We start from the raw sequence: 26,630 nt of genomic DNA on the forward strand, positions 1-26,630 counted from the left end.
TCCTGTTAAGAAACACCAGCACAGAGACAGAAGTGTGAAAAGAATGGTTGAATTCAAAAGGTTTAAAATGTTTCTATATCTGATACTGGTGCCTCAGTGTACAGGTAAGAATACATAAATACTAATACTTTCGCCTGTTCTCTTATGCCTGAGTCACCAGCAGTGCCGCGCCACAGGAACCAGTGGTTTGTTGATTTTACTCTCATTTCTTTTACAGCGGTAACTGAACAACTTTCCCTCTCCGTCACTGTCAGAGCTGGAGATGAAGTCACTTTGCCTTGTGGAAATGTGATAAATGATCAGCGTAAATGTCACAGTATTAGCTGGAGCTTCAATCGTTTACCTGGGAGAGTAGTAGCAGATGTGGTTATAGGAGGGCAGATTGTTAAAAACTCCAAAGCTGAATCAGACAGACTGAGTGTTGCAGAGAAATGTTCTCTGGTTATAAAGAATGTCACAGAGGAGGATGCTGGTCGTTACCACTGCATACAGTCCCTTACATACAACACTGTTGATCTGTTTGTTGTTACCAGTGAGTATTTACATCATAATGTAATAATAATGTAACTGTTTTGTTAGAACAATATTCTGAAACATTACAATAATTATGATTACAGTGATGGAGTTAATTTTACTCTTGTCTTTCTCTCTCAATATCTCCATCTTCACCAGTGACTGAACAGAAGGACAATAAGAATGTGACGTTAAACTGCTCTGTGTCATCGACATATGGAGGGTGTGGACACACAGTGAAGTGGTTGTACCAGGTTAGAGATGTGGGTGAAGATAACAAAGACTTGAAGACATCACGGTTTAACTGCTGGACCAGTGTGACCTTCATGACTTCTCATTATATTTACACGTCAGAGGATCATTATAAGATGTTGAAGTGTAACGTGACTGATGGTCACACTGGAAAAGTAATCATCCTCGGCCTTCAGTCTTCAAGTGAGAAAACAGGTGAGATGAGCTGTTTAAAATCACTTCAAACTGATGTGGAAATTACAAACTGCATTTGTTAATTTTATATTTTTGTAATCTAAAGTAGGAGTGGACAAAACAGCACCTAGAAGCAACAATTCCACCACAAAGCCACAAGGTATATTTCTTATATCACTCAACCATCTTCTTGTGTGTCTGTCTGTTGTTTGATTGAGAGAAAGCGTATGCAATTCTCTTTTGGCTACAGGAGGTTGAACAGAAGAACAATCTTTTCATTGTATTTCTAGATTGGTGGTGGTTGTACATCATTGTGCCTGTGGGTTTAGCAGCACTCTTTATAACTGTCGTGGCACTCATCAGAAGGCGGAGAAATAAAGGTGGGAACAGTCACTGAAGAAACTTTTATCAACAAAATGTTTTGATAAACATGGATTTTTATTATTGTAAAAGTTACACTACCCTCTCTATTTTTGTCTTTTCAGTGAAAAAATCACACAAGGTAACACAAGAAAACGTGGTGAGTTTTAAAACTGAATAATCAAATGTTTCTGACTTTATGGAGCAAACCAGTGTTTGTGGTAGTTGCTTTTCAGAACTATAACTATGATTCTACAGCTGAGAGAGAATAAGATAAGAACAGACAGTACTGATTATATCGTCTTGAAACAAAGTGGTGGCTGCAGCAAAGATCAGATAATTCATTGTGAGGGAAACCAAGATAGAACATAAACGCTCAATGGTGTTTTAAGCCCCCACCGTCGACTTCAAGGCACCTAACCGTAACCCTTGCCTAACCCTAGTGCCTTCCATGCAGCGCTGCCTGGAAGACGACGTTGGGGGCTTAAAACACCAAACATCAACATAAACACAAATAAATACGTGAATGATGAAATATAATGCAGTCCAACATAGGGCTGGGTACCGAATTTAATACTTTTTAGGCACTGACCCAATTGCCTCCTAAGTATCAAGTATCTAAAAATGCCTCGTCATTAAATAGCTAGTCTATATCGACGACATTTCATTTCCGGGATTGTTCAGGTGCCGTCGGAAATTCCACACGATGTCCCTCATTCGGCCGGTCACCTTCCGTTTTCTTTGTGTTGGAATTCTAAACTCAGCTGGATTTCTGAGGACTATGGTTAACAGCTCCTCAGATCTCTGCAGGGTAAATCCAGACAGCTAGCTAAACTATCTGTCCAACCTGACTTCAAACAACCTTTGAACGTACACATGTTCCCCCAAAACCAAGTTCCTTCCCGAGGCTATTTTGCAGCTGCTCCGTCCGGCGCTAAGCGCCGCCCAAGACGATTGTGATTGGTTTAAAGAAATGCCAATAAACCAGAGCACGTTTTTCTGCCATCCCGGAATGCTGTGTGGACTAGCCAGGCCCTCCTCCTCCTCAGCGCTGTGGAGGAAGGTCTGGCAATGCAGACCTTCCACCCAATTTCAATCCCCAAGGAGCAAATCTCATCAGCATCTGTAAGCCATGAAGCGTGCTTCTACCAACATCTAATCATGCTGGTGATCGGCTGTCTTACGTTACACGTCATAGAGACACACAGGAACAACTCTACGTTAGGCACAGAGACGGGGCTCACATAGTAGGAGCTAAAAAATAAGTTCAAAGATTTGTGCCGTAACGTGTAATGTTGTAATTTGTTTTTGTTGAAATGGATATAATAAAATTGGTATTGAAAAAAGTATTGTTCAGGAACCGGTATCAAAGTCGCGGTATTGGTATGGGTACTGTTACTGAATCGGGTTATTCTGAGTCACTCACTAAACTGATCCGGGTTGTGCGAGTCACTTGAGTCACTTGAGTCAGTATTGTATGTTACATCCAAGGCGAGCTTTTGATTTGGATAAAATGCCATGTTTTCATTTAGAATCTTTTAATTTTGACTCGTGAATCCCATGGTCTGCGAGCTTCCGGCTCTGAGTCTGCGGGTCGGGCAGTGGCGGTTTTTGGCACGGGCGAACTGGGCTGCCATTTTATGGCAATGGTCTAAACGCGAAAATGAAACAAAGTTACCCAAGCGGCTTAAATAAAAGAAAAAAGCGAAAAGACATGTTTTCGGCAGTAGCAGGACCTTCATCAGCTCCCGTGGCTGATGATAGTGGTGGTGGTGTCGGCGGCAGTGTCAGTGGCATGCACAGTGAGGAGGAGACTCAGGAGGAGAGGGACAGAGATGAGGGAGTGAGGGTACAACCTGCGGTAAGCACAACTCCCCTTAAAACACTTTGCCCCTTGATAAAACTGAGCCAAAAACTGAGTAGTGGACAAACTGCTGATGATAACACTACAACAATAAAAGATGTAGGCATGCTTTTACTGTATGATTGCATTAGTAGCTTATATAAACGTTGCACATCATGCAAACGTTCTTAATGGAAATTGTAGCTTTTCTATCTGCATTGGCAGACAAAAACTCATGATAGATCTCTTCAAATTAAAGCACAGAGCCTCTTGAAATGATAAAAATATATATATATATATATATATATATATAGAGAGAGAGAGAGAGAGAGAGAGAGAGAGAGCTTGTTTTATGATTCATGAGGAGTATACCGTTTTATTGTATTAATAAGTGCCACTTTTTGAAGTATTTAATGTATCAACTCTCACTGATTCTTGCTTACTCATTACATGGCGTTAGTAGTTTTAAGGAGTGGGAGTTGCTAGGGAAATAGTGTAATAATTAGATTTTCTTTAGTGTGTCTTCACATTTGTGTGATGAAGGATTTGTGCTATTTAGAATATTTCTATATTTTATTTATATATTATTCCTAATATTTTATATTATTGTTGCTCTCTGCTCTTGTTAAATCTTTTATGATTGTATATATTTTTGGCACATTTATGTATATACTGTATATTTATTTTAATTTCTCATAAACTGTACTGTCATATTTTGTGCAGAATTGTGTTCATTGTCTTTTGGCAGTGTTGGAGGTGGAGATTGTGCACCTTAAAAAGTGTATTTCCTGTTGTAATTGACACACTTGTAAACACACACTCTTGAGCCTAATTTCCTTCTTAAGAAAAGGGAAGGATGTTAATGCAACTCCACTGCAGCAGAACTGAAAGAAAAAGAGTTTAACAGAAAGTTGTGTGTCGTATTTGAATGTGAAGTAAATGGAAGGCCCTCTGAGAATTTTATACTTGCATCATTTCATAACTATTGAAGACATTCTGAAAGAGACACAACATAACCTTCCAGGCAAAGGAATGAAAAGATAAAGCCTAGATGGGAATAGAATAGAAAATAATGAAACAGAGGAAGTTGACAGGATTCATGCATTCTGGTTGAAAGTTAGCTGACTGACTAATACTGGCACATTTACAGAAATGTTGATTAATCTGCATTGTCCTAATAACTAAACTTGAATCTGTCTGACAGTGCGTCAATATTAATCCGCGTTACTGAGCAACCATTATGTCGTCTTCTCTGTGCAGGCTGATCCTGAAGATGGTGTTTCCTACACCTCCATCAGCTACACCAAGAAGACCAACAGAGCCCAGGTCAGCTGTCTGTTGCTGTCGTACTTGAACTCGATGGCTACTTTATTTCTTTCATTCTTTCTTTCTTTCTTTGTTGGTTATATATTCTAGTCTGTTGAGTATGTGTTGAGGACATCAGAGACGTGGTAATGTAAGGTAATGGATGCTGATGTTGTTGACGATGGTTGTTGTTCATTATATTGTGTTAACTTTGTAACGCAGCCTTCGTATTGGCACAGTACATATGGCTGCGAAACGACCAGAAGTCATTCATTTCCTATGGACATTCGCAGACCGCATGCGAATGGGTCCGAACCGATGCGAACGAGTGCGATACGAAAAAAATCGTGTCCGTTGGTCATCCGGATGAGTTAAAAAAGTTGAACTCGTACAACAGGCAACGGACGGTTCCTATCCGACAATCCGAGCGGAAGTTAGCGTTGCTGTAGTACTGATAAACAAATCTGAATTCTTAACTTTTAATAAAATAAATAATGATTTCATAACGATATGTTGTCATGTAATCGAGTCATTTTGGAGTATGAGAAAAGTTCTTCCGTGCAGAAACAATGCATAGGATACCTGCTATGGCTCGGTTGGTTAGCAACAGACATCGAACTATTGACATTATACCACTATATCACCTATATCTATAACTATATCACATTTAACCGACCTGACATATCAACATCCTGGACAACTTTTCTCCACGCAGCACCCTTTCTGTTTATATCTCTATAGCCCTCAGATAAGAGGTCATGGAGAATTGGACATTCGGACACTGACAGAATCAGTCGTTCTAGTCTCTCCGCCATTTTTTTCTACTCGCTTCCGGCGCTTTAAACGGTGTAGTACGACGTCCACTGGGGGCGCATTGCATACTAAGGAGCTGATTTCAAGTGCCAGTGTGAAGGCGACATAAGGCTGATATGCACTTTTCCTACCCTGTGTAGGCTACTTTGACGCTGCTACCCATGCACCTTGCTCAGTACTTGTATTTATTTGCTCTCATACTGTAACGGTTGTGTTCCAGTTTTTACTGCGTGTTCAGGCTTACTCTATTCCCCCCCCACCAAATCTTGTATGTATTTATGTGTCTTTCAGGTGTTTATACCTGCTGCACACCCAATTGCCCTTCGGGACATAAATCAAGTTGAAGTTGAGTAGTGAAAATAGAAAAAATGTTTTAATGTATGAAAATAATCTCTATTTGCCCAGAAATTTGGGTTTCTTTCAACCAAATTGCCCAATAATAACATGGATGGTTCCATACAACGTTATTTGCAGGTAAAATGAATGATTACTTTCATGGAATTTTGGGCGTTTTATTCAATTTTATAGCATTGAGAAAAAATTGAAATGGTTTCAAAACAGTATCTGGACTAAACTTTGACATATACCAGTGATTATCCACTCGACATCCTCTGATCTGAACTATTTGTCAAAATTATTCATAATTTCAGCTTTTTTTAAACTCAAAATGTATTTTATTGACCATGAATTTCAAAACTACGTGTAAAACTAGTGGTAATAAGTTGGTGTTAGTGATGTATACTGTATACTGGTGGTATTGGGGAAAAAAACATGCCAAAAACGTGGAAATAAAAGCGTCACAAACGTGGAAAGTTCACAGAAGTGTTCATTTTCAACTTTGACAAGTAAAGACAACACAAGGGTTAAATTCCATATGCTTGTTGTGTTGCATGGGATGTTGCTTTGCAGTGTGTTGTGTTCATGCTGTGTTGCACTGACTTGCCGTGCATTGCACGTGGTTATTTTTTGTTTGATTGTTTAATGGATTTCATTATTAAGCATTGTGTTGTGTCTTTAATCGTGTTGCTTCGCTGTGGTGAACTATGCCTTGTCATGTCCTGGTTTGTAATATTTGTGTTGTTATTTGTCTGTTTTGTGTCCTATAGGTTCGGGGCGGTGAGGATGCAGTGACCTACAGCACTGTGAAAGCTCCCTCCTCTTCTGCTGGATCCTCGGCTGATCCCAGCGACCTCTACGCCACCGTATAGTTACATTTAAGATGATTACATTCATTTTACCTTGATTGTTCATTAGTTAAAGCATTCACTCATTTCACTTTGCTCTATGGCACTGTATGAATTCTTGTGGGGAAATGATCAGCAATCCAAATCTTGGAGAGTATTTTAAGCCTCATGCTATATAACTCAATAATTGATTGTACGTTTTTTTGGATACAGGTGCACAACTGTATTTTAACACAAGTGTCTTTAACATAAGTTACTTTTCCTTTCTGTATTGCTGTAAAAAGCTTTTTATCCAGAAGGCCATAAGGGGGCGCTGTACGTTAAGTTACTTCCACAATGTTTTAGTCCAATATTCATATGGCTGATTGCAATACAAAAATGTGACTTTTTACTCAATAAACTTGCTTTCAGGCACATTATTGTTCTGTAATGTATATACAGTTGGGTTGTAGTTCAAGGATTTTTTACGCATGTTTAACCTGTAGTTGCATATGCAATATAATGAACATCATTTCAGCCTGTAATATCATCCGTCCAAGTAGTCATCATTATTTACTTTTATTAAAACTGATATTTGTCTGTATTTTGTGAGATGTGTGGACTGGATAGACTTTCAGTCTAAGAATAATTCAATTGTATTGTACTCTATTCGATATATTTTTTGGGGGAACTAACCTTGACAAGTAGCACCTGAAAATGTACAAAATGTGCAAAATCAACAGTTGCAACAAGGGGCTGAAAATCCCATTTGTTGCAGCTATATCACTTGTTGACGCCTTCGTCTATCAAAATCCACCAATCAGATAGCGTCGTCAGTTCCAATTATGGTAGAGCGTCCTCTCCGGCCCGCCCCTCTTTGTTGGATCGACCAATGACATGCCGCCGAACGTTGGTGGCTGCCTGGGATACGACCAACTGAGAGATAGAGGGAGAACAGTACTAGGTAGAAGGTCCGTTTTCTCCCCAATAATTTAGTCATGTGAGTGATTAAAAAAAGCCTTCTTTTTTTTTTTACATCAAGATGGAGTCGGAATTTATGGGGAGATAGTTGATACCGAGGCGCCGTGCAGGCTGCTTACGAGAAGGAATGCACAGAGGAGGTCATTTTCCCGGACTGAGGTGGTCGGAGGCAACGGCCCCGCAATGAAAGCCGCTAACGTTAGCTAGCTAGCGAAAGAGAAGGACTTCCTATGATATTTCCAAAATAAGAAAAGCTCCGACGAGAAAATGATTCATTTGGTTGAAGTTATTGACATGATACCTTTACTGATACACTTACACTTCTCACAAAGGAAGACATGAGGGGTTTCTGAGTATGTTGCAACGATTCGTAGTATTTATTTTATAAATACGCAAGGTCGACACACCTACTGCTTTTACTTTGAAGTGAAAACGACCGTGTTCCCAGCGCACCGGTTGTTAGCACTTGGTAGCTTGACACGTACAAGAAGGGGTGAAGTTACAAGCCTTGAACCAAAACAAGACTTTACATCCTGTGGTGGACAACGCCGCCTTGCTATGAATGGGACCCACCTCGTCTCGCTGTCTGTTTTTCGAGTCAAATGCCTTTTAAACCGGAGTGTCCGTCGTTGATCTGAAATAGGAGCCCCGGTGGAAAATACGGTACGGTTGAATTAATAACGGTTAGGATATTTCAGCGGCTGCACTCAAAAATAATGATTTCGATATTAACTTGTGCCCTTACGTTAGCGAGTTTTCCTTCCTCCTTCACTTTCCTTCTGCAGTAAGTTTCTTTTTTTCTGCCAGTGTAATACTTTGAAAACAAACTAGCATGTTTTTGATATTCATGAATGAGTTTATAGAGATATCGTTCTGTTGGGTAACGTTGACTAACCAATGTTATAACGTCGTTATGACGTTATATTTCTAGCGAACGTAAGTCTTTTGGCATCACTGTAACGTTACAGACTAACACAGTGTTCGCATTTTCTTGTGGACCATACATTCTTTGTACTTTATCGTATATTTTACACCTTTGGTACCTTAGGCTAGTGGTTCCCAAACTTTTTCATTTCAAGGGAACCTAAACTGGCACAAATTAGACCACGGACCCCCATTACATTTTTGCTTATATATGTTTGTTTTTTTAAAATATAGTTTTGAATAGTCATACATTTTTTCTTTGTGTTACTTATGGATGGAATTCTAGTGTTAATACATTATTCCCCTTTTTGTGAGGAACCCCATCGAGGACCCCTGGGGGGGGGGGTACCCTAGACCCCACTTTTGTGTGATTCTCAATGTTGATTTCAACATGTAATGCCAACTATGAGTTTGTCATACCTGTCATCACCTAAATGCTTTTATTAAAGAAATCAGTCTTGGTCATTGGGGGAGGATTGTTCTTCCCTATAGGGATCTGTAGTTAGGTTGACAATGCTTGGTACTCCACTCACTGTAGCGCCATCATTCCTCTTCCAAAATAGGAAAGGTACAGGTCTTCTTTGGGTGTATGCTACTCTACCTTTTATGGAAATATTAGAGCTGACACCCAGTACAGAAATTCACCTGTACTGTGGATCTATTTCAAAAAGTGTATTGACATTTTTACGTTATTGGCAAGAATGCAAAATGTGTTCTGCTAAGTTTTTGTTCGTTTTTTTTTTCTACCCTGCCAGGTTTGCTGTGGAAGATCAACATGCACTGTCCGACACTGACAAACAAGAAGAAGCTCTTGTAGCTGGAGGAGGATCGCCTGCCCCTAACTTTTCCTCCTCCTCTTCCTGACCCTCCCGGGATCAATGACGGGACCCAACTCCCCGAGCCGCTCCGGCACATCCCCGGCCAAGCTGAGCAGGCACGGCCGGTCCAAGAGCAGCAGCTCGCACTGCCTCCTCCGCTGCAGCACCACCCAGGACGATTCCTCCACCTCTCCCCCCAACAATGGCTCCCGGTCCCCTGAGGAGGAAGAGGAGAAGGACGGAGGGGTTCTCTTCTACGTTAACCGGTCCGGCTTTCCCATCGAGGGCGTAACCTGGGAGAGGATGTGGTCCCATGTGGCTGCTGTGCACCCTGAGGGTCAGGAGATGGTGGACAGGATACAAAATGCTGCATACCTTCCCAAGGTAAGCCGACTGCGATTGGTTCTTCCTAGGGCTGGGCGATTATTCAATATGGCAATTTATTGTCTTTCAATGGAATCATATCGTGATGAAATAATATATCGAGATATGGTGACATACAATGACTTTGTCTGAACAAGCACATACTAACTAAATGTACTCAGAAAATCTGTTGTGAAACATTTTAAGGGAATATCATTTGAAGAATTGTGGATTCGTTTTAACATCACACTATTTCTGTGCATGCATGTAAACATAGTCAGTATATAGACTATTTATTTATTGAATTACCAGAAAACGCTATGCTATGCTATATAGGATAGAAGATTTAGGCCATAACGCCCAGCCCTAGTTCATCCCTCAGTGTTTTAAAGTTGTAGACAAAATAACACTAAATGAGAACATATATTATCTTTAAAGGCTACATTTCTACCAAGAACAATGCTACAGAGGCTGACAGTGTTTGACAAATGGTACTCACTACTCGTCAACCCCTTTTTAAATATACTGGATAGATGAATTATTCATTTGACATTTGAACTTACCTGTTGTGTTGCGTTTAGCACATGTTGTCATCATTTACAAACTCTTCCCTTCCCATAAAGTGTGTTGCAGTATTGTTGCCCAACGCTCCTGCAATGTGGAGTTCTGTTTGTTGTCTTCTTGCCTTTTTTTTGTCAAATCTGTTTAATAGCGTAGAAATATAGCTGAAAAGGCCCAGGTGAAATTTGTAAAACACAATTCTTTTTTTTGTTCCAACCCGAGATATTCAGTTTATAAACATCATATAAAGCGGAAGAAGTAGCACATTCTCATAGTTGCAACGCTGGAAGGAGCAGATGCCTGACATTTTGATTCGTAAATGAGTCAAACGGTTGATTAATTGACTAATTGTTGCAGCTCTAGAGCAACCGATCTGCTAATCTGCTTTTGTCAAGTATTTGTACCTGCAAACAAAAGGGCATCTTAATGTATTGCTACCACTAGATGTTCTCTCCTCTGGTGTGCGTACTGTTCCGCTGTCAATGAGGAAATTACGATTGTGATATGAGTCAGGCAGTCAGATAGATTATGTGTCTGTCTCCTTGACAGTGCAAAGCATACTGGCTGTCTGTGGAGAAATGTGTGTGTGTGTGTGTGTGTGTGTGTGTGTGTGTACAGTTACATGGCTTCGGTGTTGATTTCAATCTGTTTTTTTTCACACTGTTTCACGAATACACACACTCACAGAAATGCATCACAGCACCATGACAACGAGTGTGCTAAATTGGGGTGCCATACCTGTCAAGTGATGTTAATTCTGCTTTTTGGATTGGTCACACAGTGCGTGTGACTCATTCTGACTCCTGACTTAACACACACTTCAAATACACACACATTTGCGCAATCATAACTTTTCTTTAGGTTAGACAAATACTGCATGTGTGCTTCTTACAGACAGTTAACAATCAGGAGCTAAAATGACACGCGGGTTAGAAAGTGACATTAAAATCCTTGTTTCATATCAAAAAACCCGCTTACAGTAAACAAAGGTTCAAACCGAAATTGCAATAACTCCCCACACTGCCGAAGGGTCACTAAACACCCAAAAAATAAAACCCACATAGCTCCAGGGGTGTGCTGCAAACAGCTAATCTTGACCTCTGACTGCCTTGTAGAGAATTCCTGTGAAACAAAGAATATTCTGTATTATTATTTTATTATTTTTTGGGGCTTTTTAGGCCTTTATTGGATAGGACAGTTTAGGCATAAAGGGGAGAGAGAGGGGGAATGACATGCAGCAAAGGGCCGCAGGCCGGTATTGAACCCGCAGCCGCAGTGGCGAGGACTGAGTCTCTGTACATGGGGCGCACGCTCTACCAGGTGACTTACCCAGGCACCCTCAAGAAACAGTTTTAATCAATGGAAGATTTGCCATAATGTTAAAGGCTTGTTACACGGTGAGTCGACTAATCGATCAACAACCATGCTTAACGTTATCATGATTCATTGGATTGTTTATGAAATATATTAAGCAGAAATAACAAACATTTGCTGTTTCCAACTTCTTTAATGTGGATATTTTGCTGCTTTTTCCTGTGTTGTATCATTGTAGATTGAATTTCTGTCGGTTTTGGACTTTTGATTGGACAAAATGATGACACATCACCTTTGGCTCTGAGAAATAATGAAAAAACACATTTCACCATTTTCTGTTATTTGAAAGACTAGACTCTTAACAGAAAAAGTGATCAACAGTTTAATCGATAAAGAAATGATCATAATCGTATTAGTAGGAGTGTCTTTCCTTTGGTATTTTTCTTCTATAGCGAGCAGCATTCTCTGTGTAGCAGCAGAGACAGAAGTCAGTGAAACACAAAAATATGAATGACTGGTTCTTCAGTCTGACAGAAATGGCATCCCCACGCGCGTGATACACATCTTTGTCTGCTGCCACTGAGGCCCATCAGCCCAGATTCTCCTCATAGTTTTCCCATCTGCGATTTGGATGAATGATTGTTGTGTTTCAGACTGTGGAGGAGGGAATCTGGTTGTTCGTTAGCTCTACTAATTGGCCATGTGGTCATTAGTGACCCGGTTGGCTGGCAGTGCCAAAATCCCATACGGTTGCTCTGGACAGAAGGACATGTGCACACAAACAAACGCATCAACATAGAGCAACTGGACATACAGAATGCACACACATAAGCCACTTGTTTAAGACTTTAGCCATAGGTCATAATTGACAGATTTAACGTATCAGTTCAGAAATATCTCTATAAAGTTTGAGCCAGCTGTAAAGCCTCTTGGAAGCCTTTCGAGTAGGAAAATGCAGTATGTCTCTGTAGGAGTGTGAGAGTAGTATCAGCCAGTTTAGGGTTTTGGGACAGTGATGTTGTTAATAAAAAGACAAACTACTAGCTCCACTTATAATCATGTTTTCAGAAAACCGTAGGCTCTTTATTATTTGACATGATGACTTACTGATGGATATGTCAAACTAAAAGGCAACTAAGCTCTATTTTAAAGTAAGAATTGTTGAAACGACGTCATAGTAAGTCGGTTTAGTTTTCACTTTATCTCTAACTAAGGTACCTTGTTTCTCATTAAAAGAACTCGGAACATCATATGTGTAAAAATAGTATTAAATTAGGTTGTAAATAATGGGTGAGATAATGGGTGTATATATGCATGCACCTAAGGCGTCGGTTAGCTTATGTTGCAGTATTGTTAATATGCAACCTGACTCGTGTGTGTGTGTGTGTGTGTGTGTGTGTGTACATTGTGAAAGCAGGTGGTTACCACAGATACAATTGCTGATACACTGACCCAGAAGGGTTAACTGGGTCATTTATTTGAACGAATGTGAAAGAGAAAGAGAAGAGGAATCACTTTGTTATTGGTGTTTTTGTGATTGTGAAATTTATTACAGCGGCTGTGTGTAACATTTAACAGCAATAAATTAGACATGTTCAGAGTTAACACAAACAAATGAGACACATTGTCTTTGTATTTCAGCCTCCAGGTCAGTATTTGGGGGAAGTTTGATGGATAGTTCTGGGATACAATAAAAAAAAAGAAAGTACACGTAGGTTTAGGTTTTGTAGGTTACTTTCAAAATGCAAACATGCGGTAGCCTCAGGTCGACTCAACACAGTGTACATCTTTGTTATCGTCAGTAAGTGCATGCTGCCACGCTCTGTGTCCTCATTTACAGAATAGAAGTCTTGGCACAGGGACCAAATAATCCCTCTAATACAATCTGGGAAGTGGATAATCTCTGGATACCAACTGGACTACGTAGAGGACTTTTAATTGGGGAAACAAAACTGGCTAGAACTCGTCTGAGCAAAGATTATCTGTCAACCCCAACCTTTTAAACATTTCTGTAATTTGCCATTATTCATTTTCAAATCATTTGTGACACTTTCACTTTTTCCCTGGTCGAATGTTTGAAATAAAACACATGACCCCATAAACGAAACGAGACAGGTTTGAACTTGGTTGACCATGAGTGTGTTGTCATCAGCGGTTGTATCTCATGTGCTACATGTTAACTAGATCACTGGACAGGAGCAGGAACTAAAACTACCAGTACAGTAGAATATATGTTGTCACCAAATAAGTAGGATAAAAGTTTTTTTCATTTCCATAATCCGTCGTTCCATTGTTCTGGAGTAAAATATTTCTGCTCGGTCTGTGACAACAGGATTTTGTTTTGGATTGGGTTAACAGATTTAGTCTAGATATTTACAGCATTTGCAACGGTGCAACCAGTATCAAGAAAACAGCTGGGGATATCTTAGTGAATATGACTGTGTTCTGATCCACAGTACATTACATTTAGCTGACGCTGTTATCCAAAGCGACAAAGCTGGTCGCACGCCTCTGGAGAGACTATGGGTTAAGTGTCTTGCTCAGGGACACATTGGTTGATGTATCACAGTGGGATTCAAACCCAGGTCTCTCACACCAAAGGCATGTGTCACATCCACTGCGCCATCACCACCCCAGTGTACATAAACAGTTCTCCTCACTCCCTGCTCCCTGTTCAGGGAATGTCGGTTAAGGGAACTTCTTTCGACAAAATTCCAATGGGAACACCCTGGGTAGCTGCTAGATCGGATCCGCTAGACGTGTCGACGTCATATGACGTGCCTCCTGGCCCGCCCTAATTTTGCCTTATTCTGCCTCTGATTGGCTTACCCTGTTATTCTTACCCTACCCAATCCCCACTCCTCATGCCTAAACCTAACTAGCAGATCTGATCTAGCATTTACCAACACCCTGCAACGTCACCAATGCAGATCAGAATCAGAATCAGATTTATTGGCCAAGTATACTTACATACACAAGGAATTTGACTTTGGTAGGTGTTAACTCTCTATACATAGACAAACAGTAATATAGACACATACTGTACAATAGAGACAACAATATACATATCAACATAATATACAAAAATACAAATACACAAATAAGACATAATATCAAGAAAAGTACACATGGAGTGGGATGTAGAGTACAAGAAGTAAAAAGTACTTCCTCTATGCATTGCCTCGGTAACGTAAACACCTTGGCTACGTTGCTACTACTGTGGAAATTTCACAATCCGGAACTAAAATATTGAAACAAAAACTGATACCATTACAAAACGTATTCTTTTGAAATGTATGTAACTTGTGATTTGATTCATTCACAAGATGTACAATGTCGTTTTAGCGAGGCGCATTGACTGATGGGTAATCTTGCGTGTGAATCTTGTAAATGTCTGTCTGCAGAAGCTTGTGTCAGTTTGTTTTAGTTCCGGATACAAATGGCCTGCTTTGGATTGGACCCTTTTATGTTTATGGATGCCTGCCAACATGGATTAGTTAAGAGAGATGTTCTCTCAGTCAGAGAATTACAGACTACAGCATTAATCTTCCAGAAGGTGTTCTTTAGTGTGATGAAGTCCTGCAGTAGATACAAGTACCGCTGTCAGTACTGAAGTAGTGTAAGTCCCCTTTTGTGCAACCAAGTAAAAAGGAGGATCACAAGAAACGGAGGGACTCTCGAGACTGCTTAATCATTTGTTTCTCAGCTGTCTCTCTTGCCAAAGACACACACACGCACACACACACACACAGCACACAGGCTGTCTGTGTGTCTTTTTGTGTTTTAGTCTGACTCACTCTCTGCTGGTGTGGGCCCGCTCTAAAGATATCCTGTTAGCAGGAAGTACAGCCTGTAGCTCTCCCCCTTGCTCGGTGGTTTCCAATTTTACACATTGACACTCATAAAAATCAATCAAGGTCCTAATTGTGTTCTCCTCAGCCTTGTATTGATTTTGTAGCCTAGAAATCTAGACGCACCCTAGCGGCAGCAAATGTAATTTGCAGCCAGGGTCAGTCTAGCAACTCTCCGTTGGCGTGCGAGCTGGAAAAACCAAACTCTAGTCCAATCGCATCGTGTATAGAGTCGGGGGGCGGGCTTAACATAATGACGACAGAGTTGCGACGGTTCCGCGTGAATTCCCTGTATATATATATCTATGATTCCCTGCTACTAGAAAACAAAGAAGATGGCTGCTGCTGCTGGCGAACAGCGGTCTTTGGAATCGTCTTTGGCCGCGACTCTGGAAGACTTGGAGTTCAGCTTTTCTTTGAGAAAAGAACAAAGAACGGCACTGAAGTCATTCTTAAAAAGGAAGATGTGTTCGGAGTTTTGCCGACCGGATACGGCAAAAATGTAATCTATCAACTAGCGTTGCTCTGGTTGGTTGTAGAACTATCCTATTGCGTGCAAAGACAACCTTTTATCCCGCCCCTCGGATTGAGCCCTGCCAATGGTGAGTTCCCAGACCCAACATCTGGATGTGGGTCTGGTTTGTCAGGCTATTGATTTTGTTATGCGCTGCCTAATCTCGTTGACTTTTTTCTTTCTTTCTTCTCTCTAACCACTTTCTACTTTCCATCTCCTTCAAACAATTCAAAATTCAAAAACCAGGAAGGTCATAACCGATACTATAAGTCATCCATCTTCTCTGCTATATCTCTGTGTCTCTGGTTACATTCCCTCTGGTTTCTGTCTCCTCTGCTGCTGCGTGGTTCAGGTTGCCTGCCTGCCTCCGGGCTCTGGAGTGGGAAGCTAGTGTGAGAAAAATATAGAGCCGGGGGAAAAAAAATGTAAAGCATATTGGATGTGATGAGGAGGGAGGACTGCCCAACATAAAATATGGAGGACGGGATGTTAGAGACAAAGGGGGAGGGTAAGGCGGGAGGGAAGATTTGAGATAACTATAAAGGTGAAGTAGAAAGGGGAGAGGAGCTCTAGATTAAATACCAGCCTAAACTGGTACTATGAAGTAGAGCCCGACCAATAAAAGGATTTTTAAGCCTGATATCAATACAGATATTTGGTGATTTAAAAATCCGATATTTCCGATATATCCGCCCATATATATTTAAAAAAACATAAACATAAACAAATTTCCCGAACATTAGTTATTTGTAGTTATTAATGAGTCCTCACTAAAATAATATGACAATGCAGTTTAAAAATAAACTTGTTTGTTTTATAGAGGAACATCAAAATATATTAAAGTTCTGATAAATAAACTGTATAAAAATACAAACTTAAGATATGAAACTTAAAGTCCTTTGAACAAAAACACAACAACAAAATAAAAATCAAAGAGAGTTGCCAACAGGGAGGTTGTAGAGCGTCCTCTGGTGGACAGACTATGCAACGCCAACACTCGAAACATGGTCGAAGGGTGTTTCGTCCGTTTTTATTCAATTTTTTAAATATTCATATATCAGAATCATTTATTTGTCATTATAAATGATTCAGATAAATGAATATAAAAAAAAAAAAAAAAACCATTTATCGGCCATTGTAAATGCAGGTACCGATGGCAATACTGTATAGAGTACACAAACGAATATATTGATCTTTTATTGTGTAAATTGCACGTGAGAATTGAACTTTTTTTCCAGTCCAATCCCATTTTGCAGTGAGTGTGAAGTGAGATGAACCAACAGAAAAACTCTGGAGCCTTTTTTGTGTCGACTTCATGTGCTGAACGTGATGGTGGCAGCTTTATCTAACGGACGGGAAGGCTGATAAAAGTGAGGGATCACCCATCCTCTCACTTCATGACCCACAGAAAGCAGCTTTAGAGTGTGTGTGTGTGTGTGTGTGTGTGTGTGCCAGCTGATGCAGCCAGTGTGTTACGCCTTAGTGTGGATTTTACAACATGGGAGATTATGCGGCTGTAAAAACTGCTATTTACTGGTCTTGGCCGGCTGGCAGACTGGTTTATGGGCTGAATGACCAGTTGCTTGATTGTTTTACTATCTCAATGACTGACCATGCTTGTTTAAAGGCTGATCTACTGTTTGTACTAAACGAGTGGTTGAGTGGCTTAATAACTTCTTTATTGGCCGAGTAGTGATAGTCTGATGTACAAATTGCCTGAATGTCTGACTACAGATTAAATCCCATACATCAGGGGTGTCAAACTCATTTTAGGCTAGGTTCACACCGCAAGTCTTAATGCTTAATTCGGATTTTTTGCTCAGATCCGATTTTTTTTGTTTGGCTGTTCACATTACCCTTAAAATGTGGCCCATATCAGATTCCAGTGTGAACCGTTTGCGGTTTCGAACTGACCCGCATGCGCAAAAGAACAATAACAATGACATCAGACGCAGAACGCTGTCGCACTAAAGTTAGGGAGGTTACGGAAGAAGTAAGCATTTTTCGCTTTTATTTCAAAATGTTTGTGTAATGGCAGCCGTAACATTAATGAGCAGGTGCTGAGGAGGAGAAGAATGAAGAGAAAGAGAGACTAATTGGCTATTTTGGCCTTTTGCGGGGTTATGGCTGCAAATTCACTACAGAGGTCTGTGTGACCGGACGACCGATTTGCACGTCAGGAGTTTCACCCCTGCCATACATGTCCATAATGTATGCGTGTATTTTTACCATAACTATGTGTGTGTTGGGTAAGTTGTATAAAAAGAAGCAGATTCTACCACATTTTATAAATGGTTTATTTACATAAATAGGCCTACTTTTTTGGTAGATCTCACATGCCCCAGTTTTCCAGCGGGACCTCAACGATTTAAAAAAAAATAAATAAAAAAATCCCACAACATGCATCAGGGCTCGTCGTCCATTTTGTCCTGTTGTCTTCCTCCTCAGCTCTATTTTTCGTGCTGTAAATAAACAGGGATGCAGAAACTCACAGGAAATGATAAGGCTGCTGCTATAGTTCACCCTTCCTGCGCGCATACACACACACACACACACACACACACACACACAACAGCACACAGGCTGTTTGTGTGTCAGAGGAAGTGTCTTTTTGTGTTTAAGTCTGACTGACTCTCTGCCGGTGCGGTCATGTGCTTCTATGAAGCCACATCTGTGACCTCGGTCTCCTCTCTCAAGTGGTTCTCGTTGAGGTGAAACGGCTGCCGAAACAGCAGCGCCGCAGCAGGCCTCTCTCCTCACATATGGGTGTCTGTTTGCCTCAGCGGTCTAAGGTGGTGACCACCACACAACCACACCATTCTGGGATAGAGACAATGTCATGTGTCATCCGTCTCTTTACCATGTTATCTCATGTGGCTGCTCACTGTCAGCTGTGTTATACAGATCAAATACACAGGGGTTCTTTGTTTTTTGTTTTTTAGTACCACAACTACCACTAGTGGAATCAGCGGTCATAGTAGCTGTAGTAGTATTGTCTTGTTTTCTAAATGTTGTTCAGAGGCTTTTTAATCCTAAGGAATAACATTTTGACGAGGGACAGATTTTTCTACATTTCTGCAAAAATGAAATGGCCTGCGAATTTAGAAATTTAAAGATATATTGAATATTGCAAGAAGTTGTCTACTGGTCTCCTGTCTAAACAAACGCCTGATGTAGGGCTGGGCAATATATCAATATAAATCGATATCGCGATATGAGACTAGATATTGTCTTAGGTTTTGGATATCGTGATATGACACAAGTGTTGTCTTTTCCTGGTTTTAGAGGCTGCATTACAGTAAAGAGATGTCATTTTCTGAACTTTCCAGACTGTTCTAGCTGTTTTTATTATTTTCCTTCACCCACTTAGTCATTATATCCACATTACTGATGATTATTTATCACAAATCTCATTCTCATCAAATATTTTGTGAAAGCACCAATAGTCAACCCTACAATATCGTCTCGATATCGAGATATTTGGTGAAAAATATTGCTATGTTTGATTTTCTCCATATCGCCCAGCCCTAGCCTGATGGCATCTGTAACAGCTTTTAGAAACACAGAACACTAGAACGTTACACAAGTGTTTGATTAAAAATAGCTAACCAAGCCTGAGGATTTCATCTGCTGTTAAGAAAAGACTTTTTAAACAGATGCAATGATTTGTGGTGGATTGGAAAGAGTGAACTGGTGACTTGTACCACTTTCACACTTGGCTAAATAAACGTAACATCTGCAGCTTAAAATAAAATGCTCTTTAATGTGAAAGTAGTATAAATAGTTGACTGGTGTTGCCAGTGTAAATTATTTCCAGCAGTGGTGGAACATCAGTGAGTGTCAGCTGCAGTACGAGCTGTAATGAGTCACGGGGCATTGAGAAGGCAGATTTTTCAAGATGTCTTTGAACATTACCACATGTCAATTTTGCTTTGAGATAATAATCTCTCTCTCTCTCTCTCTCTCTCTCTCTCTCTCTCTCTCTCTCTCTCTCTCAAATACAAATTCAAAGGGGCTTTATTGGAATGAAAGTTCCAATAAAAATATTGTCAAAGCATCAACTCACAATTTATCCAAATATTTGGACAGAATGCAAACAGTTATATGAACATGAACACAATATTAGGATAGATTTATATTAAATATATAAATCAATTTACATAAAATGTATGTACAGATATTCAAAGCGCTATACCAAACTTATAACTAAACAAACTATGCTCCCACTTATTCTGCCTCTTTCAAAATCAACCCATTTCTCAGTATACAATGTACATTAAGGCTTATGTATACTGATAAGGTAAGATAACTTAAGATACAATTAGAAAAGTGGGGACATTGCGATTAAAATGATAAATACAAATAAGTAAGAACTGTGTAAACACTGAAACATTTTCGAGGTATTTGTAATGTATGTACAGTGTGTCTTTACATACAGGGATCAGCACAGTGCAAATGGCCAGTGCAGGAATACACCGATGATTGACAGTCGTCATGGTGGTTTTATTCCATTGGACGTCCTTTTCTTGTCAACAACTCACAAATGTCTCCCTCTCTTTCTCTCTCTCTCTCTGCAGCATCCTATCCCCTCAGTCCCAACCTTCAAACCGTCCATGTCGGTCCCAGATTGGCTGGTCGCCATCCAGAACTACATGAAGGCTCTGCAGTATCCTTTAATGCAAACAAAACAGCATGTGTTGCTATAGAGACACAGTGCATCGCGCCATACTCTGAAAGCCATGCCCACCGGAGGGGAAAACAACTTTCCACTCTCCATTGACTTTTTATTGCGTTAAGGTGCCTCCTCGCCAATTCCATCTGCTAACTAACATTATGCCCAACGTTACTTTTGCAGAGAGCATTTTGTTACCATGTCAAATATCCCAATGTCAGTTTTAGGCTAACTATAGTTCTGTAAGTTAAGCTTACACACGTAACGCCATGCATATCGTCTCTCCATTCTCTCTGCTGATTCCTCACGTCTGTATCCGCTTTTGTCTTTATAAAAGCCCCGTTCGACAGCTTATAAAAACTTGAGTGATGGGTTCATTGTTGGTGATGAATATCACAACAAAGCAGCTTTTAGGCATTTTTCTGTTGTTTGCTAACAGACAGTATTGACAAGGATGGACATTAACGCAATACAAGTCAATGGAGAGCCGAGAGTCCTTTTCCCCTCCGGTGAGGGCGGGACTTAAATGCGCTCTGTCTCGATGACAGCAGATGTCAACAGTTGATGAGAGCTACACCTGTTAGTTGAAGTCCGTCTATGTCTCATCACCTTTGGCCTTTCCACAGACACAAATTATCGAGACAGCAGCGTGACACTAACTTCAGGAGCACTTTGTCAAAGTGTTGTTGTCCTTAACATTTCTATCAGATACAACCACACAGGAACCCAATTCTTTGAAATCAAGAAGAGCCGTCCACTGTGTGGGTAAGTGAACTGCAGTTTTAATTTGGAACATGCAATGACATTGTAATTTAATTATAATCAGATCAACACACATAGAAATGTTTTCATATTTAGATTTTATGTGGGCATTCGAGAGCATAAGTTAAATGTGCTAAAAGTGTGTTAAAGTGTTAAAAAATTGTACCAAAAAGAAAGCCATGTTTCTTTACACTGATATCGACATGGCTATCACTAGTGAGTAAAAGCTATATTCTTTCAAGTAAACAAACTTGCGTTAGGGGCTCTGTAAATACAAACTCACAACCAATCATGAAGGTTTGGGTTATTAAAGAGTAAACTGTAAATGTGTTAATCAAGTCCTTAGCCTAATCTTACTGGGTGTACTCCAAGCCTAATCTGGTTGCTCCCAGTCATCAGGTTATAATGTCGACGTAGTGATGTCATTTTCTGAGCATCTGATGGAGGAGATCATGTTTTAATCGAGGTAAAAAAAAAAAAAAAAAGACATCAGAAGAGATTGTGTTTTCATTTTGCTGAACATTGATATTTCTTCTGCATACACACAATACTAGTTTCTGTAAGTACTGAAGTACCTTATGAGTTAGTTTAAAGGTCCCATGGCATGAAAAGTTTTTTTTAACATTAATATGCGTTCCCCCAACCTGCCTATGGTCCCCCAGTGGCTAGAAATGGTGATAGGTGTAAACCGAGCCCTGGGTATCCTGCTCTGCCTTTGAGAAAATGAAAGCTCAGATGGGCCGATCTGGAATCTCCTCCTTATGACGTCATAAGGGGAACGGTTACCTCCCCTTTCTCTGCTTTGCCCGCCGCCCACAGCTGCCCAGAGAATTTGGCCCACCCATGAGGAAATAGAGCTACAACCGTGGCCGCAAACTGGTCAAGGCCACACCCCCACCCTCCACCTTGCCCCCCCCTCTCTCCTCCTCAATAGCATTTTAAGGTACAGACACAGAAATGGCACGTCCTCAGGAAAGCTCATTATGGGACTGGCTCTAGTGGCTGTAATTCTGCACCAAGGCTGAATTTCGGGAAAGAGACTTCAGATACAGTATTAGGGGACCACTAAGGTCTATATAAAAGAGACTTCAGATACAGTATTAGGGGACCACTAAGGTCTATATAAAAGAGACTTCAGATACAGTATTAGGGGACCACTAAGGTCTATATAAAAGAGACTTCAGATACAGTATTAGGGGACCACTAAGGTCTATATAAAAGAGACTTCAGATACAGTATTAGGGGACCACTAAGGTCTATATAAAAGAGACTTCAGATACAGTATTAGGGGACCACTAAGGTCTATATAAAAGAGACTTCAGATACAGCATTAGGGGACCACTAAGGTCTATATAAAAGAGACTTCAGATACAGTATTAGGGGACCACTAAGGCCTATATAAAAGAGACTTCAGATACAGTATTAGGGGACCACTAAGGCCTATATAAAAGAGACTTCAGATACAGTATTAGGGGACCACTAAGGCCTATATAAAAGAGACTTCAGATACAGTATTAGGGGACCACTAAGGCCTATTTAAAAGCATCCAGAAAGCAGCATGTCAAAGGACCTTTTAATGAAAGGCAACCTGCTGGAGCATTGAGCAGGGTGACCAACACCATGAAGTTTGACCTCTCTGTAAGGAGTGGGAAAAGAAAAGAGACCTCATCTATAGACACAATCCCAATGTTTGTTTCCAATACCTACCGGGTAGAAAACTCCTGCGTCCCGTACATACAATTCAAGTGCGCTGAGCAAACGGGAAGCAACTGGATATACTCTGATCTCATTCATCTAAAATGCATCTTTGATGCTTTCATATGTCAACACTTTGACTAATGTGTAGTAGCTTGGAGAGATAATCTACCTGTTGGGCCACAGACTAAAGAAAATGACACCACCCAATAGATAGATTTGGTTTATCAAAGACGCTAGCAAAGCAACACAGTATAGAAAATAAGCACAGCAGAGACGACAGATAGGTCAGACCTCCGTGTTTAAGTTTATGTTTTTAAACATTACCGGTATGACAACAGAAATAAACAAGTTTGCAGATTTCACGTATCTTCCGCAATTCAAATCAACTACCCAGAAGTGATTTTTGTGTTAGCGTGACACCACTGTGATTCAATCTATAGATATGAATAAACATTGCATAACACTAAAGCATTTACAGTGTTCGGCTTTATGTTTCTTATTATAACATAGGTTTATAGATACGTTAGTTTGATGTGTAACAAAGTACCATCTAACTCATGGCCATCTCTGTATAAAATGAAAAACTCTTTGTTTTGGTCCTCTTATTCCCTCATATTGTCAACTTATCCCTTATTGTTCTCTTCTTTTCTTTCTAACCGCCCTTCTGCCTCTCCTCCCGCCTGCTGCTCCTCTTTTGCTCTCCCTGTGCTCTGCTCCTCCTCCTCTTCTCACTCATCCTCTCACTTCCCCTTCATCTCCTCCTCCTCTTCCTCCTCCAGGTTAATGGAGACAGCAAGAGAGATGATCAGAGAGTCTTTGCCAATCAAATGTCTCGAAGCCGTCATCTTGGGAATGTATCCTTTCCTGCACACACACACACACACACACACAGAGCACTGGGCCGAAAGGTTATTTTGTCATCTGTGGGTGAAATCAATGAGACATGTTGCTCTAAATGTTCTAATGCCCCCCCACCACCGCCACCCTTTCCATTTCTTACCGAACCGCGTTGCTTGGCAACAAGCCCTCTTCAAAGTCTAACCCCCCACCACACACACACACACACAATTCACAAGCTTAGTATCATCCGTCGGAGCTTAAATATTAAAGCAGCAGTCTGTAGATTTTGCAAAGGCTTCGGCATTTAGTTTCTAGACAACCTGCAGTTGTGTTCTGTCTCAACAGATTTGGTCCTCTACAGTTTCAACTGTGCCTGATTATGCTCTAATGGTACTGAAGCTCTGGTTTGACTACAAAAGGCCCATTTAACAACTCAGTGGTGGCTTTTAGTGATTATATCTTGACACGGAGCCACTGGGGCCAAACATCTGTTGAAGTTGACTATTTCCTGTGCGTGTTGTTGCCCTTGATGTTTTTAGGAGCTCTTTTTATCGGTTTGTGCGTTCATGGATGCAATCTTACTGTGTGTTCACACCTTCGATTTTACATAGCTTTACCGATAGTTGCTTCGTTTGAACTGCTACTTGTATGTGACATCCTACTGTACAAATGTGTCTGTCATCACATCATGCAAACTTCTTTAATCAGCGTTGTAGTCAGAAGGTGAGATCTCTACTGCATTATCAACACTTTTCCAACAGGATACTAAGCTCTGTTTAACTATAATCATCCACAATTCAGGACGTAAAAGGGTCGGATATGTGGTGTGTGGGTGTGTGTGTGTGGTGCAAAGGGTTTGGTGGTTTCTGGGGATTTTGGCATGTCAACGCATGGGAGATTTCTCTGTCTTTCTGTGAATGGATGGTCTAGTTTCACATGTACTAGTTTCACAGTGGCTTTTCTCCAGGGCTGTCTGGGTGGCAGCTGACAGTGACTCTAATTGAGACTGGCTTTAGCCTACAGATGAAAGGAGCCGAGAGGGAGGGAAATTGAAAAAGTGGCAACAGAAAACTAATATAAAGGCGAAGGATAGAAGGAACATATGAGCCCAAGGGAGTGAGAAAAGGAACAGAGTGAAGACATTCTATCAGTGTTGGTGATTTGCCCTTTAAACAACCTCACACTGACTTACATTCATGCCAGCGAGGGACAGTGTGGGTTAGTGTAGTGTCACCTTTCATCAGCTGTAAGGTCATAACACGAGGGAAAAGGAGTCAGGCCCCAGCGAGAATTGAACTCGCGACCCCTGGTTTACAAGACCAGTGCTCTAACCACTGAGCTATGAGGCCCTACCTGGACTGTAAGGTGACTGGCCTACCTTTTAAATGGTAATCACAGGGTAGGACACACCCTGTTTACATACTGAGTATTGTTAAGATAATGTGGCCTAACCAGTTGACTATGTCATTGACTTAATGAATGCAGATCCTTCACTGTGTTACAGAGTCAGTTTAAATGGTCCAAAAACAAAATAACTTGTCTGTTGTGACCCAGTGGGTTAGGGTTAGGAAAAACTTAAATCTCCTTAATTTGATTTTAAATCGCAATATAATCTTGTTAGCTCCTTTCCCACACATTCACCTAAAAAAATGATGTACATATGCTTAATATGTCTGATACTCAAATCAAAACTGTTATATATTACAATATTTATTGTAAGTAATAATAAATAATAAAGAGTGAGACAGGAGAAGATATAGAAAGCAAAGACAGAAAAGTGCTGGGGAAGGAGGGGTTTGTTGTTGCTTGTGGCAGTTAGAGCTCTGTCTTCTTGTCTCTGTGTCTGGCTTCGGTCTGTCCTCTGCCGCTGGTTCCTTTCCTTCCCTGTTAACGGTGATCTGAATTCTCTCCAGGATATTCAGGGTTCATCTTGGTTCACACCAGCTCTTTGTGTGGGTTGGTGTGTTCACTGAGTGGGTTTGACTCGGTGTCTCATTGTATTAACCATCATGACTAGTGTTTTGCAGAATAAGGCTAGAGTACAAAGAAGTTGAGTACTGACAAAGTACAAACGTATTCCTAAAGAACTTATCAAAATAAAGTAACAGCATGCGACAGAGTAAACAAATCTAATAAATAAAGGCTGCACGAGGCCTTTAAAAAGCGTATGACAGTATATTTCATTTGGAACTATAGAGGCCTATCGCAAGCCATGACAACAGCCCCAGACTTGTGTCCACAAACCTTTGGCCATATTTCAAGACCATTCCCCGAGCGGCAACTAAAGAAATGAATAGCCTGCAGTTTGCTTGACGATGAGGAAAGCACATGACTCTCAGTAAAAAGGCACCGCACATTAAGATGATTTTATGCCTTTTCCAGTATTTTCTTATCTTGAATCTCGTCGCTTTGAAATGTAGCGAGGAAGGGAATGTACAGTAGAGAGAAACTCGAGGAGGAGAGGGGGGCGAGGACGGGTGAGAGAGAAATAGACAGCGACATGGTGATGGAAATAGGGAAAGGATTAGGGACAGAGAGAGTGGATTTCAAAAGCTAGTGGATTAGATCTGTATTACATCCATAGAAAAGGGTTCTCTCTTACCTCTGCCTCTCAAACATAGAACAGTTAGATAAGGAACTATTGAACTTTTTGAGAGGAACAGGGTGAGTTGTGTGTGTCTACAGACTTAGTGTACAGTCTTTGTGTTTCTGTCTCTCAAGTTCCTCTCAGACATGAACATTTAGCATCCAGACATGTTAATCATTGTTTATAGCCGTCTCGCCATAGTGTTTGTGTGTTTGCATGCATGTCTTTTTTTGGCCTTTCACAGTATAACTCATCTTAATTACTAGCAAAGACAATGATCCATACTGTAAAAAAAAATGGTGTGCTCAGTTGTCTTGATTCA

The 26,630-nt window shown here is 40.6% G+C and overlaps 2 protein-coding genes and 1 non-coding gene across 4 annotated transcripts in view; 2 read left to right on the plus strand and 1 right to left on the minus strand.

The window, feature by feature from the left end:
* On the plus strand, nt 1–6,858 carry LOC144533234 (uncharacterized). The gene is made up of 8 exons (XM_078274468.1): nt 1–104; nt 218–532; nt 673–960; nt 1,049–1,099; nt 1,230–1,319; nt 1,425–1,459; nt 4,403–4,468; nt 6,367–6,858. Exons 1-8 carry the CDS (start codon nt 44–46, stop codon nt 6,466–6,468), a joined length of 1,008 nt encoding a protein of 335 aa, XP_078130594.1. The 5' UTR covers nt 1–43; the 3' UTR covers nt 6,469–6,858.
* Nucleotides 6,859–7,351: 493 nt separating this feature from the next.
* vash2 (vasohibin 2) overlaps nt 7,352–26,630 on the plus strand; it is a 42,720-nt gene continuing 23,441 nt past the window's right edge. The window contains exons 1-5 of one of the 2 annotated variants that reach the window (XM_078274038.1): nt 7,352–8,067; nt 9,084–9,530; nt 20,327–20,415; nt 21,130–21,186; nt 23,661–23,735. In XM_078274038.1, coding sequence (XP_078130164.1) covers nt 9,207–9,530; nt 20,327–20,415; nt 21,130–21,186; nt 23,661–23,735 — 545 coding nt within the window. In that variant the 5' untranslated portion in view covers nt 7,352–8,067; nt 9,084–9,206. Of the gene's footprint in view, nt 8,068–8,092; nt 8,189–9,083; nt 9,531–20,326; nt 20,416–21,129; nt 21,187–23,660; nt 23,736–26,630 lie in introns of those variants that run through there. The other variant, XM_078274039.1, reaches the window with a different exon arrangement.
* trnat-ugu (transfer RNA threonine (anticodon UGU)) lies at nt 24,998–25,070 on the minus strand. Its single transcript has one exon. It is a non-coding gene; the product is annotated as a tRNA-Thr (tRNA).

This window comes from Sander vitreus, chromosome 18 (assembly GCF_031162955.1).
Source record: "Sander vitreus isolate 19-12246 chromosome 18, sanVit1, whole genome shotgun sequence".
Taxonomy (NCBI): Eukaryota; Metazoa; Chordata; class Actinopteri; order Perciformes; family Percidae; genus Sander; species Sander vitreus.